This window comes from Diplotaxodon limnothrissa, linkage group LG15 (genome assembly GCF_057381915.1).
Source record: "Diplotaxodon limnothrissa isolate DT_005_m linkage group LG15, D_limnothrissa_male_GT1.1, whole genome shotgun sequence".
Classification (NCBI taxonomy): domain Eukaryota; kingdom Metazoa; phylum Chordata; class Actinopteri; order Cichliformes; family Cichlidae; genus Diplotaxodon; species Diplotaxodon limnothrissa.
Genome location: NC_140610.1, coordinates 43901123 through 43915971, shown reverse-complemented (window position 1 = coordinate 43915971; position 14849 = coordinate 43901123). Strand labels below are relative to the sequence as shown.

General features: G+C 42.0%; 1 protein-coding gene across 2 annotated transcripts in view; it reads left to right on the top strand.

Moving 5' to 3' along the window:
* The window catches only part of LOC146618087 (tubulinyl-Tyr carboxypeptidase 2-like), a 34660-nt gene that overhangs the window by 2774 nt on the left and 17037 nt on the right, over positions 1 to 14849 (top strand). For both annotated transcript variants that reach the window (XM_085372433.1, XM_085372434.1), the window contains exons 3-5: positions 13185 to 13273; positions 13476 to 13532; positions 13838 to 13912. In XM_085372433.1, the coding sequence (XP_085228559.1) occupies positions 13185 to 13273; positions 13476 to 13532; positions 13838 to 13912 (221 nt within the window). The remainder of the gene's footprint in view (positions 1 to 13184; positions 13274 to 13475; positions 13533 to 13837; positions 13913 to 14849) is intronic.

Sequence of the window (14849 nt, the reverse complement as noted above, 5' to 3'; positions counted from 1 at the left end):
TATCTATAACCAGGCACATCACTGAGTATAAACTGTTATTTACAGATTCAGTGATTAAAGTTGACTACATTTAATTGACTAATTGTTGCAGTTAGATGAATCTACACTTGTATGGATCATTTGTTAACATTGCAAAGAAATTTTTTTTAAATAAATACATGTATCTGAGTCACTGCATTATAAAAAATACTGTTATCTAGCTGTGTTATCCTTCCTGTTGCTGTGACTGTTCCAACTTTAATGAGGAATTTATGTTTTTATAATGTTAGTCGGGGCGTCAGATAGTGTATCTCCAAGTCGTTGGCATAATGGTCGCCTTAGGTGTTGATGTCAGCCTGTTTTCACAGTCTGTTGTTTCTCGGATGCACACTCTCAGGTGTACACACAGACAAATGCATGGCATTACCATGACAACAGTAGTGCTAAATTGAGCCATCATACCTGTCAGTTGAAATTAGTTCTGCATTTTGGATTTGTCACATTGAGTGGGACTCGGTGTCACTTCTGAAACGCGTACACACACACACACACACACACACACACACACACACACACACACACACACACACACACACAGGCTTATTATCATAACCTGTTTGTTTGTTAGAAGACTGTTTCGATAACAATAATAGGGTATGCTTATAGTGGCATTAAGACCCAAGCAGCGGTTCCGAATGACAGCAACATCAGGAAGAAGGAACACGAGAAGCTCGAGAAATACCAAGGGCTCAGAGAAGAGCTCGAGAGGATGTGGAGGGTGAAGGTGTCGGTGGTCCCAGTGGTAATCGGAGCACTAGGTGCAATGACTCCCAAGCTAGGAGAGTGGCTCCAGCAGATCCCGGGAACAACAGCGGAGATCTCTGTCCAGAAGAGCGCAGTCCTAGGAACAGCTAAGATACTGCGCAGGACCCACAAGCTCCCAGGCCTCTGGTAGAGGACCTGAGCTTGAAGGATTGACCGCCCCCAGGGGCAAGTGGGGAATTTTTATTTATGTGTGTATATATATATATATATATATATATATATATATATATATATATATATATATATATATATATATATATATATATATATATATATATATATATTAGGGGTGCAACGATATTCGTATCGATATTGAACCGTTCGATACAGTGCTTTCGGTTCGGTACGCATATGTATCGAACAATACAACATTTGTAATTTATTTTATCAATTTTCCTTCTGACGATGCTGTCTGTGTTGAGCGCTCAGTGAATCTGTGTTCGACTACTCCGCCTAGGCTGCACTGTCCAGCGCAGATCCACTGAGCGTTCAACACAGACAGCATTGTCAGAAGGAAGAGCGCAGGGCAAGCTAGCGAGACAGAAGTTAAGCTCTCCTTGCAACAGGCAAATTGAACCTCATTCAGATCTGGCGTTTGGAATTATTTTGGTTTTCATGTGACATATGACCCTGAAGGTAAGCGAGTCATGGACTAAAGTAAAACAGTATGTTGGATGTGCCATGCAATGCTCAATTACATTGGTGTGAACTAGTGTGTTAGCGCAGTTAGCTCGTTAACGTGTTGGCCGTCTAGCCCCATGCACGGAGCGATCGGCGGTAGCTCGTTAACGGAGATTTGCCGTGTTGTGGCATTAAGGTCATTTCAACGAGATTAACCTGAAAGCACTAGTGGGAACACAACGAATATGACTGCACATTTACGCCGACATCATCCTAGTGCAAAGACAAGTGGAAGCAGACAAAAAAAAGCAAGCTTGCTACTAACTTTAGCTGAGTCATTTAGACAGCTGTTAGCACATGATTCTCTTTATATGTTTAATATGCTGCTGAGAATATAGCCCAGAAGAAGCGGATAGTATAGCTTTTATTTTGGAAAGAGACATTTCTCTGTAATAAACTCTCTTTTCCAAAGATGAGTGATTCCTCAATCAGATACAGGGCTCGCAATATCGCTAGCCCGACGTCCCGGGGCTAGAGATTTTTTCAGTCGGGCTACCAAAATCTATCTCTTCCCTGCCCGTCGGGCTATTGTAGGAAAAATATATGTCAATGCTTTTGCATTCTTTCAGAAATGTAGCTGGGTAATTATGTCATTGGCATCGGTGAGCCACTGTCAATATGTGACATATTAAAGTCGCGTTTGAATTTGCGCTTGTTTTTTTGCTTTCACTTTGCAATCGTGCGAACTGTGTATAGAGAGCGACAGCACTGATCTGTGAGTGATGATAATTTGTGCACCAATTCCTCTGACATCGTCTTATTAATCGTTAGCTTACTATGCAAACATGACAAGTGAAATCTCCCGCAGCAAGCTTAAACATGTGAGAGGTTGATCGCGCAGAGAATCGCTGAGCTTATGTGAGTGCGTGTGTAAAAGCATTTCAGTTCTGCTGAGCCAAATAAGACAGGTCAGGGTGAAGAAGTGACAGCCAAAGAAAAGCTTACCACAAAACGGAGAAGTTATGACAAATCAGACTATAAGGCAAAAAGAAAGTGCAGCTTTATGGTTTCATGGACAAAAGAATTTCTGTGGCTGCAATATGATGAGCTAAATAACCAGGGCTGCACATAAGTGGTCCGCAGGTGCGCATTCGCTGTCAAAATAAAAAACATGCACAAGGGTTAGGGTTAAATTTAAAAACTGTGCTTTTGAGTTAAAATATATATGTATAATTTTAATAAATGACAAATTAAAAATGCATGAACATTCTTTTGTATCGAAAAAATATCGAACCGTGACACCAAAGTATCGAACCGAACCGTGAATTTTGTGTATCGTTGCACCCCTTATATATATAAGCTTGAAACCTGGATACCCCGTAGCCGGTTACCAAGATTACGTGAAGTACCCTCAGAAGGTCTGCTAGATGATGTTAATGCAGCACTACGGACAATACCTACAACCACGATTACCGACACTAACAAGCTGATCTACAATACGGCAGCAGTGATCAGTGAGATGCTTGGCTACAAGTTGAACAGCCACAAGGGGCAGTACCCTCCATGGAGAAGGAGGCTAGAGGGCAAGATCAAAGTAGCACGGAGGGAGGTTAGCCAACTAACGGAGTTGCAGAAAGGTGCGACTTACCTATTGGCTAAAGAAGCTGACTGCACTCCACGAGCGTCTGGCAGCACAAATGAACCAGCTGCTAGTTAACGGGATCTACCAAGGAGATGCTCTGTCCCCACTGCTGTTCTGCATAGGCCTGAACCCCCTCAGTGAGATCATTAACAAGACTGGCTACGGATACCGACTACGGAACGGAGCAGTTGTCAGCCACCTCCTGTACATGGATGACATCAAGCTGTATGCCAAGAGTGAACGAGACATCGATTCACTGATCCACACTACCAGGCTATACAGCAATGACATTGGAATGTCGTTCGGACTGGAGAAGTGTAGTCGGATGGTAACAAAGAGAGGGAAGGTAGTCAGAACTGAGGGGATTGAACTACCAGAAGGCAACATTGCAGACATAGAGGACAGTTACAAGTACCTGGGGATCCCGCAGGCAAATGGGAACCATGAAGAGGCCGCTAGAAAGGCTGCAACCACCAAGTACCTGCAGAGGGTCAGGCAAGTCCTGAGGAGTCAGCTGAATGGTAAGAACAAGATCCGGGCCATCAACACGTACGCCCTGCCCGTGATCAGATACCCTGCTGGGGTAATAGGCTGGCCAAAGGAGGAGATAGAAGCCACTGACATAAAGACAAGAAAGCTCCTTACCATGCATGGAGGGTTTCACCCCAAGTCCAGCACCCTGAGGCTGTACGCTAAGCGGAAGGAAGGGGGCCGGGGACTGGTGAGTGTCAGCACCACAGTCCAGGATGAGACAACGAACATCCAAGAATACATTGGGAAGATGGCCCCAACTGACCGAGTGCTCAGTGAATACCTCAGGCAGCAGAAACCCAAGAAAGAGGAGGGAGACGAGGAACCATCATGGAAGGACAGGCCCCTGCACGGTATGTACCACCGGCAGATAGAGGAGGTGGCTGATATCCAGAAATCCTACCAGTGGCTGGACAAAGCTGGACTGAAAGACAGCACAGAGGCACTAATCATGGCAGCACAAGAACAAGCTCTGAGTACAAGATCCATAGAGGCTGGGGTCTATCACACCAGGCAAGACCCCAGGTGCAGGCTGTGTAAAGATGCCCCAGAGACAATCCAGCACATAACAGCAGGGTGCAAGATGCTAGCAGGCAAGGCATACATGGAACGCCATAACCAAGTGGCCGGCATAGTGTACAGGAACATCTGTGCCGAGTATAACCTGGAAGTCCCGAGGTCAAAATGGGAGATGCCCCCAAGGGTGGTGGAGAATGACCGAGCTAAGATCCTGTGGGACTTCCAGATACAGACGGACAAAATGGTGGTGGCTAACCAACCGGACATAGTGGTGGTAGACAAACAGAAGAAGACGGCCGTAGTGATCGATGTAGCGGTTCCGAATGACAGCAATATCAGGAAGAAGGAACACGAGAAGCTGGAGAAATACCAAGGGCTCAGAGAAGAGCTCGAGAGGATGTGGAGGGTGAAGGTAACGGTGGTCCCCGTGGTAATCGGAGCACTAGGTGCGGTGACTCCCAAGCTAGGCGAGTGGCTCCAGCAGATCCCGGGAATAACATCGGAGATCTCTGTCCAGAAGAGCGCAGTCCTGGGAACAGCTAAGATACTGCGCAGGACCCTCAAGCTCCCAAGCCTCTGGTAGAGGACCCGAGCTTGAAGGATAAACCGCCCGCAGGGGCGTGCTGGGTGTTTTTTATATATATATATAAACACATATTTATCTTTGTCTGTTGCTTCTGAGGCCCCTCAGCCCAGATTTTCCTCATAGTTTCCCGTCAGTGATTTGGATGAATGCTTGTTGTTTTGCAGGCAGAGGTGAAGGGAATCCGGTTGTTGTTTGGCTCTGCTAATTGGCCATGTGGTCATTAGTGACCTGGTTGGCTAGCAATGCCAAACTCACTTACTGTGTTCCAGATACAAGGACGGCATCAGGTTGTGTGTGCACACAAACACACTAAACTGTGCCTTGTATATGTAGAAGTATCTACTTTTGGACAGATTTAGCGTTGCATATTGTAAGACACACTACAACTTGCAGTCTTCAGTGAAGCAATAATTAATACGAAGAAAATATAAACACATTTTTATGTAAACAATTAGTCTACTTTTTAAAACCTTCAAATTGATGTTTTTTTTCTTCAGTGTGTCTAATCTAGACTTGCATACATTATGAATCAAGTCTCACAAATAACCTGTTAAATAAAACTGTTTAAAAGTCCGCTGTGTTGGACTACAACTCATAGTCTGTGTTCTTAGTCAACTCGGTGTCATAGCCCATGAACATGATTCCACTTCAAAGGTGGAGTTGGAATCTGTCCCGCCGCAGGTCAAGATCAGACCACCAAAGTCACTAGTGATTCTAAGCGTTATTGAGAGCTTAGGCAAAAATTCACAGGGGGTCACCTTTAACCAGGGATCAGTACCGTTATGTTGCAAAATTGGCTTAACTCAATTCAATCTCATAACAGCCAACAGAGTTCCTCTGCTAGCTAAGTTAACCAATGAACTAATATGACGTTAAGTAATGCTAAGAATCACCACTTAAATCTGATTTACAAATATAATAAAAAAAAACCATCAGCTGTGTAAGTTATACTTCATCTACCATTTTTGTTATTTGTTTCCATGGATTTCGATTCCTGTCTCTGTCTATTGTAATGTCTTGTGTTGGTGCTTTATGTAGGTATCTCCATTGTCAGTTGGTTTCCATTGTAACTTTGTTGATATGTAACCTGGCCCCGTGGGGCGACCGTGGCTCAGGGGATTGGGAAGCTCATCTCTAACCGGAAGGTTGCTGCTTCGATCCCCCTGCTCTCTCTGTCCTGGTCGTTGTGTCCTTGGGCAAGACACTTTACCCTACCGCCTACTGGTGTTGGCCAGAGGGGCCGATGGCGCGATATGGCAGCCTCGCTTCTGTCGGTCTGCCCCAGGGTAGCTGTGGCTACAACTGTGGTTTGCCTGCATCAGTGTGTGAATGTGAGAGTGAATGAATAGTGGGATTGTAAAGCGCTTTAGGTGCCTTGAAAAGCGCTATATAAATCCAATCCATTATTGTAACCTGATACTCCTTCTAGTATGTGTATGTGTGTGTGTGTCTATAAGGTGTAAAACGGGTGGTTACCACAGATACAGTCACAACTAACCAAGGTGGGTTAACTGTGCTTTAAGGTGGGGAAAGAGAACAAGGAGAAGACATGAGAGTGAAAATGGTTTTGCTTCCCTAATAGGACCGACAGTGAAAGCCAAAAATGTTTAATTAACTTATTAATTAGCATATTATCGTCATATAGTGTAATCTGAATTTGGTAGTCTCTGTTAATGTGACATTTCTAACAGCTGCTGTTTATAAAATGTAAATTTATAATTTATATAAATTTACATTTTATAAACCATTTGTCGTATGACAGTAAGACAAATGGTGAGAGGAACATCATTAGCCACGATATAACTTTGTAAAGATAGTGCAACATGTGGTAGCTTGACATGCTTTTTAAAATATAGGTCAGTATTACAGTCTATGACCAGAATCCTTGTCACCATTCTCTGTGTCCTAACACCATACCACAGTACCCAAATAATCCCTCTAATACAATCTGGGTGGTGGATAATCTCTGAATACCAACTGGACTGCCTGAAGGGTTTTTGATGGGGAAACAAAACAAGCGAGAACTCTACAGAGCAAAGATCTGTTTTACAACCAAAGCTTGAAAGAAATGATTTGATTCAGGATATAGTGTCTCCAAAAGTTGCAAGCCTTGTAAACTACACCATAATTACAGCCAGTGCTCACTTTGCAATTTTTCCTGAGGGTTTTAAATTTTCACTAATTTTATCTGAAACATTTCGGTAAGCCCTAAAAGCACAGCGTGACAGGTTGAAGCATGAGTCTGTTTTCATGTCCTGCTGTGTGTTCTGTTGTGCTACATCTGAGGCTTGGTTACTGGTCAGTGGAACATGAGCTAAATCTAACTGTACAGATGCTGTCAGTCGAGGGGAAGGATACATTTGTTTTTCATTTCCTTTGCACTCTCTTTCCCCGAAGCACCCAATATCCATGGACCTGGTTTTCTGGGCTAAATCTGGTCGGGTAGCCGTGGCCTCTAAAAAGTCCCAGTCTTTACATGTACACTTGGCTGAACGATGGCAATTAATCTTCTCAGGCTATTACAACAGATTGAATACAGCTTATTTGCAACCATTCACTAAATCACACTAACCAATTTACTTCTGATTAGAGTCTAAAATCAGGTGAAATTTGGTTCCTAAGAGACAACCAGCCATTGTTTCAAAAGTGCAGACATGTTGATTTTTATTTGGATTTCGATTCTTCTGGTTCCTGCTCACTATTTTAAATCACGAGACTTTGACTGCCTTTCTCCTAGCTTTAATTTGTGCTTTATGGACTGGATTTTGGTCCTTACTCTTATACACTTGACTGACTTTAATAAATACTGCACTATAGATTTTAATCTGTTTAGAGAGATGGGTTAATCTTTACTTTACTGATCCCACAAGGGAAATTGTTGTGTTACAGCAGCAGGATAAAGAATAAAATACAATCTACAATAAACAACATTAAGTAAAAGTCCTCCAGGTACATAGTGAGGGTCTTATACTGCCAGAAAAACAACTTATGTATGCAACAGATTTTTAAAAAAGAAAAGAAAAATTGGGTTAAGTTAAAGAAGAGTAAAAGGTACGATTAAGAGAGTAGATAGTAGAGCAAAGTGCATTAATAAATAATATGTGCACTATAAATCTAAGAAACAGCTGTAGAAAGATAGAATACAGAAAGCTGAGTTAAGGTGTTGCTCCACAGACAGATATCAGGTTGTTTTTAACCTTTGTCACTGCGAACATATGTTTAGCATCATCATCATGGCTTGCTTACTTAAGTTTCCAAAAAAAACGTGATGAAGCTCAAGCAAGACTTATGGACCAAGGATGAGCTTATCTTGGACTTTTCATCTGTTGCACCACCCAACCTAAAAACCTTACAGCTCTGCAGTCTTCCTCTTACGTAGGCCAATCCCCTTCCACTCTCAATGATACCGCTCATCTGGTCTGTTTACATCACCAGTGGAGGAGAGCCAGTTGTTTTGGTGAGATGCAAGAGCTCCTGGGTATAGCCAACGTTGTCCGGGCTAAAACCAAACTCAAAATCACATGTCTACTTCATGCAGCTCAGAGCCTCAAGCAGGAAGTCTGCAGGGGTTATATCTTCTGATGCCTGGAGATTTTGTAGCAGTGGTGAAAAGAAAGGGACAGGGGACAGTTTTTGACAGGACAGTAGAGTAAATGGGAAGTCAGAGAGAGAAAACAGGGCAATGAAATGCAAAACCATGGCCCCTGCAGTGACCTGCTCAACCCAATGTAAAATATTAAAAAGCCATAGTGTAATGGCTTTTTTGCTTTACTTTTCTACATCTGGCAAAGTGTTGGTCATCACGTTTTTCAGTTTTTTTTCAGGGAGGAATTCTTTTAAGGGTAAATGTTTCTCTTCAATGACAATAGGATTTATTTATTTTGGTTGGCCTTAACAGATCACAGTACAACTATAACCTTTTAGCATTGCCCCAGCAGAATGACCTGAGTGACATAACAAGTGACATAACAACAAGAAAGCAGGAAAAAAATCTGCAGCTGACAGATTCCCAAAATGATATTATTTTTGTGGGATAGTTTAGCGAATATGACCTGTTATATATATTAGGGCTGCCACAAACGATTATTTTGATAGTCGACTAGTCACCAATTATTTTTGCGATTAGTCGACTAATCAGATCATGCATCCATTGAGCGTAAAACCTACAGCTTATTGCACCAGCATGCATCTGCTCTTATATAACTATCATTAGCTTACAGCTTTTAAGTGTTTTAGGTATGTGCTAACTAAAAATAAAGACAAGATGATTGTTTAATTTTTAATGAAATTTACAGATTGTTTCGGTGAAGTTTAATAAACTCAGCCGTCTGCTCCTTGCTATCTAAAATATAACGGGACCCCGGAGTATATTCTCGAGCATCTCACACTTCTGATAGTCAGTTGTCTGCTTGACGTTTACTCAGCTGTGTAAAAACTATAACTTGAATCGCAGCCAAACTGATTTACTCAGGAACAAATAAAATACCGAAAAAAGCCAAACAATAACATTTTAAGTTATCTTAGTGACTTGTATATCATGTTTAACCTGAGTAGCGAAAGACAGCGGTGGGTTTGAAAATGATGTGCCGGGAGTCCGGTGTTCTCACGGGCTCTAGTGAGCCTTGAACCTGGGCTAGGTATCGAGCTGGTGGGTAACAGACGTCTCCGAAAACGTCAGAGCGCTTTTGAAAATATGAGATGTCTTCTTCTTCTTCAGGGTTTAACGGTTGGCATCCTTGTACATGCAGTGCTGCCATCTTCTGTTTCAGTCCGTTATTACACTCTTAAATCCTACTACTTATTCCTGCGTCTTTTGGGATATTACAAAGCTTCAAACGACGCGTCAACTATTAAATTGGTCGTCGACGATTTTGATAGTCGACGTAATCGTGACTAGTCGACTAATCGTGGCAGCCCTAATATATATCAGGGTCCAGAGTAAAACAGTGCTGCTGAATTACAGACATCCCTATGTGTGTAATTCAAGTAGAAATGTTTTGGCTCGGACGTTGATACATATGGACGCCTGCCAACAAGGATTACTGCAGACAGATGTGCTCTGAGGCAAAGAATTACAGACAGCAGCAGTAATCTTCAAGAAGGTTCAAGGTTCTTTATTCATCACATGCATAGTTATACAGGTATAACACACAGTGAAATGTAGCCTGACTTGTGCAAAAGGGAGGGGGGGGGGGAACATTATATATAATATATACATTCGGTGACTGTGTGTGTGCATCAGATTTGAATCACAGATAGCAAAGTTGCTTTTATTTTAAAATTTAATTAATATGACCATAAACTGAAACTGTGTGTGTGTGTGCGTGCGTGTGTGTGTGTGTGTGTGTGTGTGTGTGTGTGTGTGTGTGTGTGTGTGTGTGTGTGTGTGTGTGTGTGTGTGTGTGTGTGTGTGTGTGTGTGTGTGTGTGTGTGCTTATCATAGTCTTGCAGCAGATACAAGCCACAGTTAAGTACTGCTGTCTGCAGTGAACTAGTGGAAGCCTTCAGGGAATGCTGTCATTACTTTTCATACAAATGAAAAAAGGAAGTCTTATGCTGAGGATTAATCATTGGTGTCTCAGCTGTCTTTTTTGCACACACGCTCAGAGAAAAAGGCATTCCTTGGGATGTCCCGCTCTAAAGATAACTTGACAACAGGAAATTTGATCGGTCTCTCTCCCTCTTTCTGTCCTGCTTATTTGTTTTGAATATTTCATCACACAGAGCAAAAGTGCTTTAAAGGTTGTAGAGGACACAGCTATCTGTAGTATCTGTCACCTTAGTATTACCCAGCATACATTAAAGACAAAAACACTCATCTGTTTATTTATACTCCCAAAAAGCTTGGATAGATAAGGCATGGAATTGTAAATAAATTTACATGTCTTGCTCAGCTTTAATAATTTGTTAACAACAGCTGAGCCTGTTCTTAAAACTAGTTATAAAATTAATTTGACTCTTGGCAATTATTCTGCAGTTCTCTTACTATTTTCCACCTCCTTTTCTTTCTTATACTGCCTTTTACTGCTCATCCCCCATTTCCATCAAACAATTTAAAATTCAAAAACCAGGACAGTCATACTGTCTCCTCTGTGTCCCAGTCGCTTTGTATTTTGTGCTGCTGGATGGGATATGTTAGTCCTTGAGACCCAGCAGAGGGGAGACGGATACAGATGATGTTTAGACCTGGTGGATGTAAAGCTGGCTCTGGACTGTAGAGGTGGAGAAAAAACATGTTGGTGAAGATACAGAAGGAGGACAAAATGACATATGAGAAGAGGGAGAAAAACGAGGGGCGTTACAGAAAGGGGGGAAAAAAGATGATAGATACGAATATAATGGGAAAGAAAGGGCAAAAGAAGAGTAGAGTAGAGTAGAGTAGAGATGACTATAAAAACATAACAAAAGGATGGTTGGAGAAGAAAGAGGAAAAGGGACAAGATTACAGAGGAGGGAGGAAAACAGGAAAGGAACCAGTGACAGATTAATTATCAGTGTTAACTGTGGCTCTGAACTGATGCTCTCCAAGCTGAACTCTTAATAGACAGGGGGAAGGCTACTGCATCCTGACACTGTGTTGCTGTCTACAGTATATTATAGTTAATAAGAGTGTGCTGCATATTGTACATATATGTCCAATGTGATTGCTTAACGCACGCTTCACAAGGACATTAAGCTGTGCAAGTCACCATCATCCTTTTACTGTAGCGGAAAGGAGAGAGGGGAGGATGATAACGGAGAGATCAGCACTCATCTCACTCCCTGACCCAGACGAAAGCCGCTTTAGTGTGTTTGTGCGCGCGCACGTGTTTGTGTGTGTGTCAGCTGCTGTAGCCACTCCATAATGCCTTAGTGAGGATTTCACTACATGAGAGATTATGTGGTAGTAAAACCTGCTATTTACTGGTTTGGGCCAGCTGGCAGACTGATTTATGGGCTGAATGACTTTTGACTTGCCTAATAACTGTACGAGTGGCCAGTTGGCTGATTATTTTATTTGCTCTGTGACTTACTGTCTGACAGGTTGCCTGGCTGGCTTGGCGTCTGCTTTAAAGTCGATTTGACTTTTTTGTCTCTATGGAAACACAAGTTAATTGGCAACCATTTAAGCTAGATTTAATAGATTTCAATTTCAATTGAGCCTTGTCAGATATTAGTTTAAACATATGTGTGTGTAGCCTGTATACTGTAGCAGTACTGTACTGAGTGGGATCAGGCTAACTGTCAAAATTGTCAAACCATCGTAGATTATGGACAAACCAAGGGACCTAGATGAAACGGTCAGATGTAGGATAGCATCAGCTCAGTTTCACTGAGGCTACACTGGCCCAAACATAAATACACTAAAGTGTGTATGTGAATTTTAACTGCATGTTCCACATAACATATCACATAAACCCTTGAACCAGTCCGAAGTTAATCACCTTTGATCATTTCAATTTAGTTGTGTCATATAGCTTAGCCTTCTACCAAGAAGCTGGCTGCACATAGAAATGAAATTAGCATTTCTATCATTTTAAGTTTGGGCTCAAAAAAAACATATAATGCTGCAATTTTATAAATATGTTTTGGGTTACAGTGTGACTCTGTTTGTTGTGACAGCATTAGTGATTAAATTAGAAATGTGTCTGTTTATCATACATGAACGAGGCCAACAACTGAAGCGTGTAGGTGAAATACCTCCTGTGGGACTGTAAAACAAACCTTTCTGACTTCCTTCTTTTTAAATCTTTCTTTATGGAAACGAAAGACAAGCGACCAAAAACACTGTAGCATGCAGAGCTGTGTCACCATGTTGTTCTGTTGTCCTCCTTCTCACTTCCCTTTTTATGCTGTCAATAAAGAATGGAGCAAAACCCACAGGAAATGATAGGCCTTGTGCTATGGTTCACCCTTCCTGCACACAAACACGCGCAAACACACACACACACACACACATGTACATCACGCAGGCTGCCTGTGTATGAGGAAGCTTCAGTCTGTATTTCAGCCTGACTCACCCTCTCTTGGTGTGGTCGCGTCCGTTCATGTATCCACACTTGCAGCCGCTGTTTCCTCTTTGTAGTGGTTCTTGTTGAGGTGAAACAGCTGCCAAAGCAGCAGTGGGAGTTCATTTTCACCACATGTTGCTGTTCACCATGTGGGTATCTGTGGGCGTAGAGGTGGTGCAGAGAACATGACCCTAATATCTTGAGTTAGAGACTTGCTCATGTTGTGTGTCAGACATGCACTGCACTCGAGTATAAAGAGAGGTGAGTTTCTAATGAGGTGTTTGTTGTTTAAAAATAAAGAAGACTGGTTTAAGGAACAGCGGTGTGTGTCAGCTATATGAGATGCAATGAGTCACAGCACATTAGGAATGCAGGGTTTTTTTAAAGATGGCGGAAGGTGGTTTGGGGGCTCTGAGTGTTACCATATGTCGACTTACTGAAAATGATGTGGAAAAAATATCTCTAATGCTCTCTCTTTTTCTCTTTCCAGCATCCAATTCCCTCAATTCCAACTTTCAAGCCATCCATGTCTGTCCCAGACTGGCTGTTGGCCGTCCAAAACTTCATGAAGGCTCTGCAGTATCCTTTATCACAAGCACGACAGGGAGGACAGTATAAGCTTTTATCTGTCAGGTGAAGCTAGTCCTGCTTGTGCCTCACATCATTGGATGCTCTTATAGACTTTAAGTGATCAAAACACCATAATCACTTATGTCAATAGGAGTTGAGCCACAGGACTGAAGTGTTGTAAAGTCGCTGTTGTCCCTGACATTTCCATCAGATATAACCACACAGGAACTCAGTTCTTTGAAATCAAGAAGAGCCGTCCACTGTGTGGGTAAGTGAACTGCAGCTTTGGCAAGTACATGTAACTGTACACTGTGACTCAATCACAGTAATATAAACAGAACTGTCCTGTTATCACCCTTTTGTCATCATCTTTACTGATTGGATGAAAAGCTGGCTTGAATAGGAAGCAACAGCTAAGTTGCTTGAGTTACTTGATTATGACTTTGGGATGTAACATTACCACAGTGCCTAAATCATGTGTCTAATTCAATGCTGTCTCTGTGCAAGGTGTATTGCTTCCAACCCTTCCCTTTCCTTCCTCTTCCTCGTCTCATCATCTTCCTCCCCATTCAGATTAATGGAGACAGCAAGAGAGATGATCAGGGAGTCTTTACCAATCAAATGCCTCGAGGCCGTCATCTTGGGAATGTATCCTTTCCTGTATATATACACACACACACACACACACACACACACACACACACACACACACACACACACACACACACACACACACACACACACACACTAAGCAGAGGGCCAAAAGGTCATTTTGTTATTTGTGGGTGAAATCAATAAGACATGCTGCTGTAATATCCTAATGCTCCCCACCATTGCCACTCTTTCCAGCGCTTGCCGTGTTGCTTGGCAACAAGCCCACTTCAAAGTTTAACCGACACCCCCCCCCCCCCCCCCCCCCCCCCCCCCCCAATACTCACCAGCTTAGTATCATCCAGCAGAGCTTAAATTTGAAAGCAGCAGTGCTTTATTTTTGCAACTCCTTCTCTATTGCGATTTGAGAAAGTGTTTTTTCAATTCCTTGAAAACATGTTTGCTTATGGCAAAATTAGAATCTGAACTCGTTCTTCATCATTGTTCTAAAAGGAAATATTTGTTTTGACTATTTACCACAAGTGATTTGCCAGTTGTTTTGTTGTTGTTGTTGTTTTTGATATGCTGAACTGTAATGCTTTTCCATGCACTAAACTCCAAATAAAGCCATGCAGAGGTGCTTAAAAACTGCAGTTACTCTAGTGGCTACTTGGTTCCAAAGGCCAGTTGACACCCAAATGGCTATCTTCACAAAAATACACTTGTACTGAGTATGTGTGTCATTTTGAAGAAAATGTTATAAAGTGATTTTATTTTTAAATGGTAAATTCACTAAGGCGCTGACCCCAACAGTGTAATTCAGCCTCATTCAGCTGTTAAACCATCCTTGATTTAGAGTTATTGTTTAAAATGACTGTTGTAGCAAATGTGCTGCTTCTGTTTTGTTTCATTGATTATGTTTATCAGACCAAAGTAACATGTCAAAAGTAACATTTTTCCATATTGAAAAAATATATTACCAGCTTTAACCATT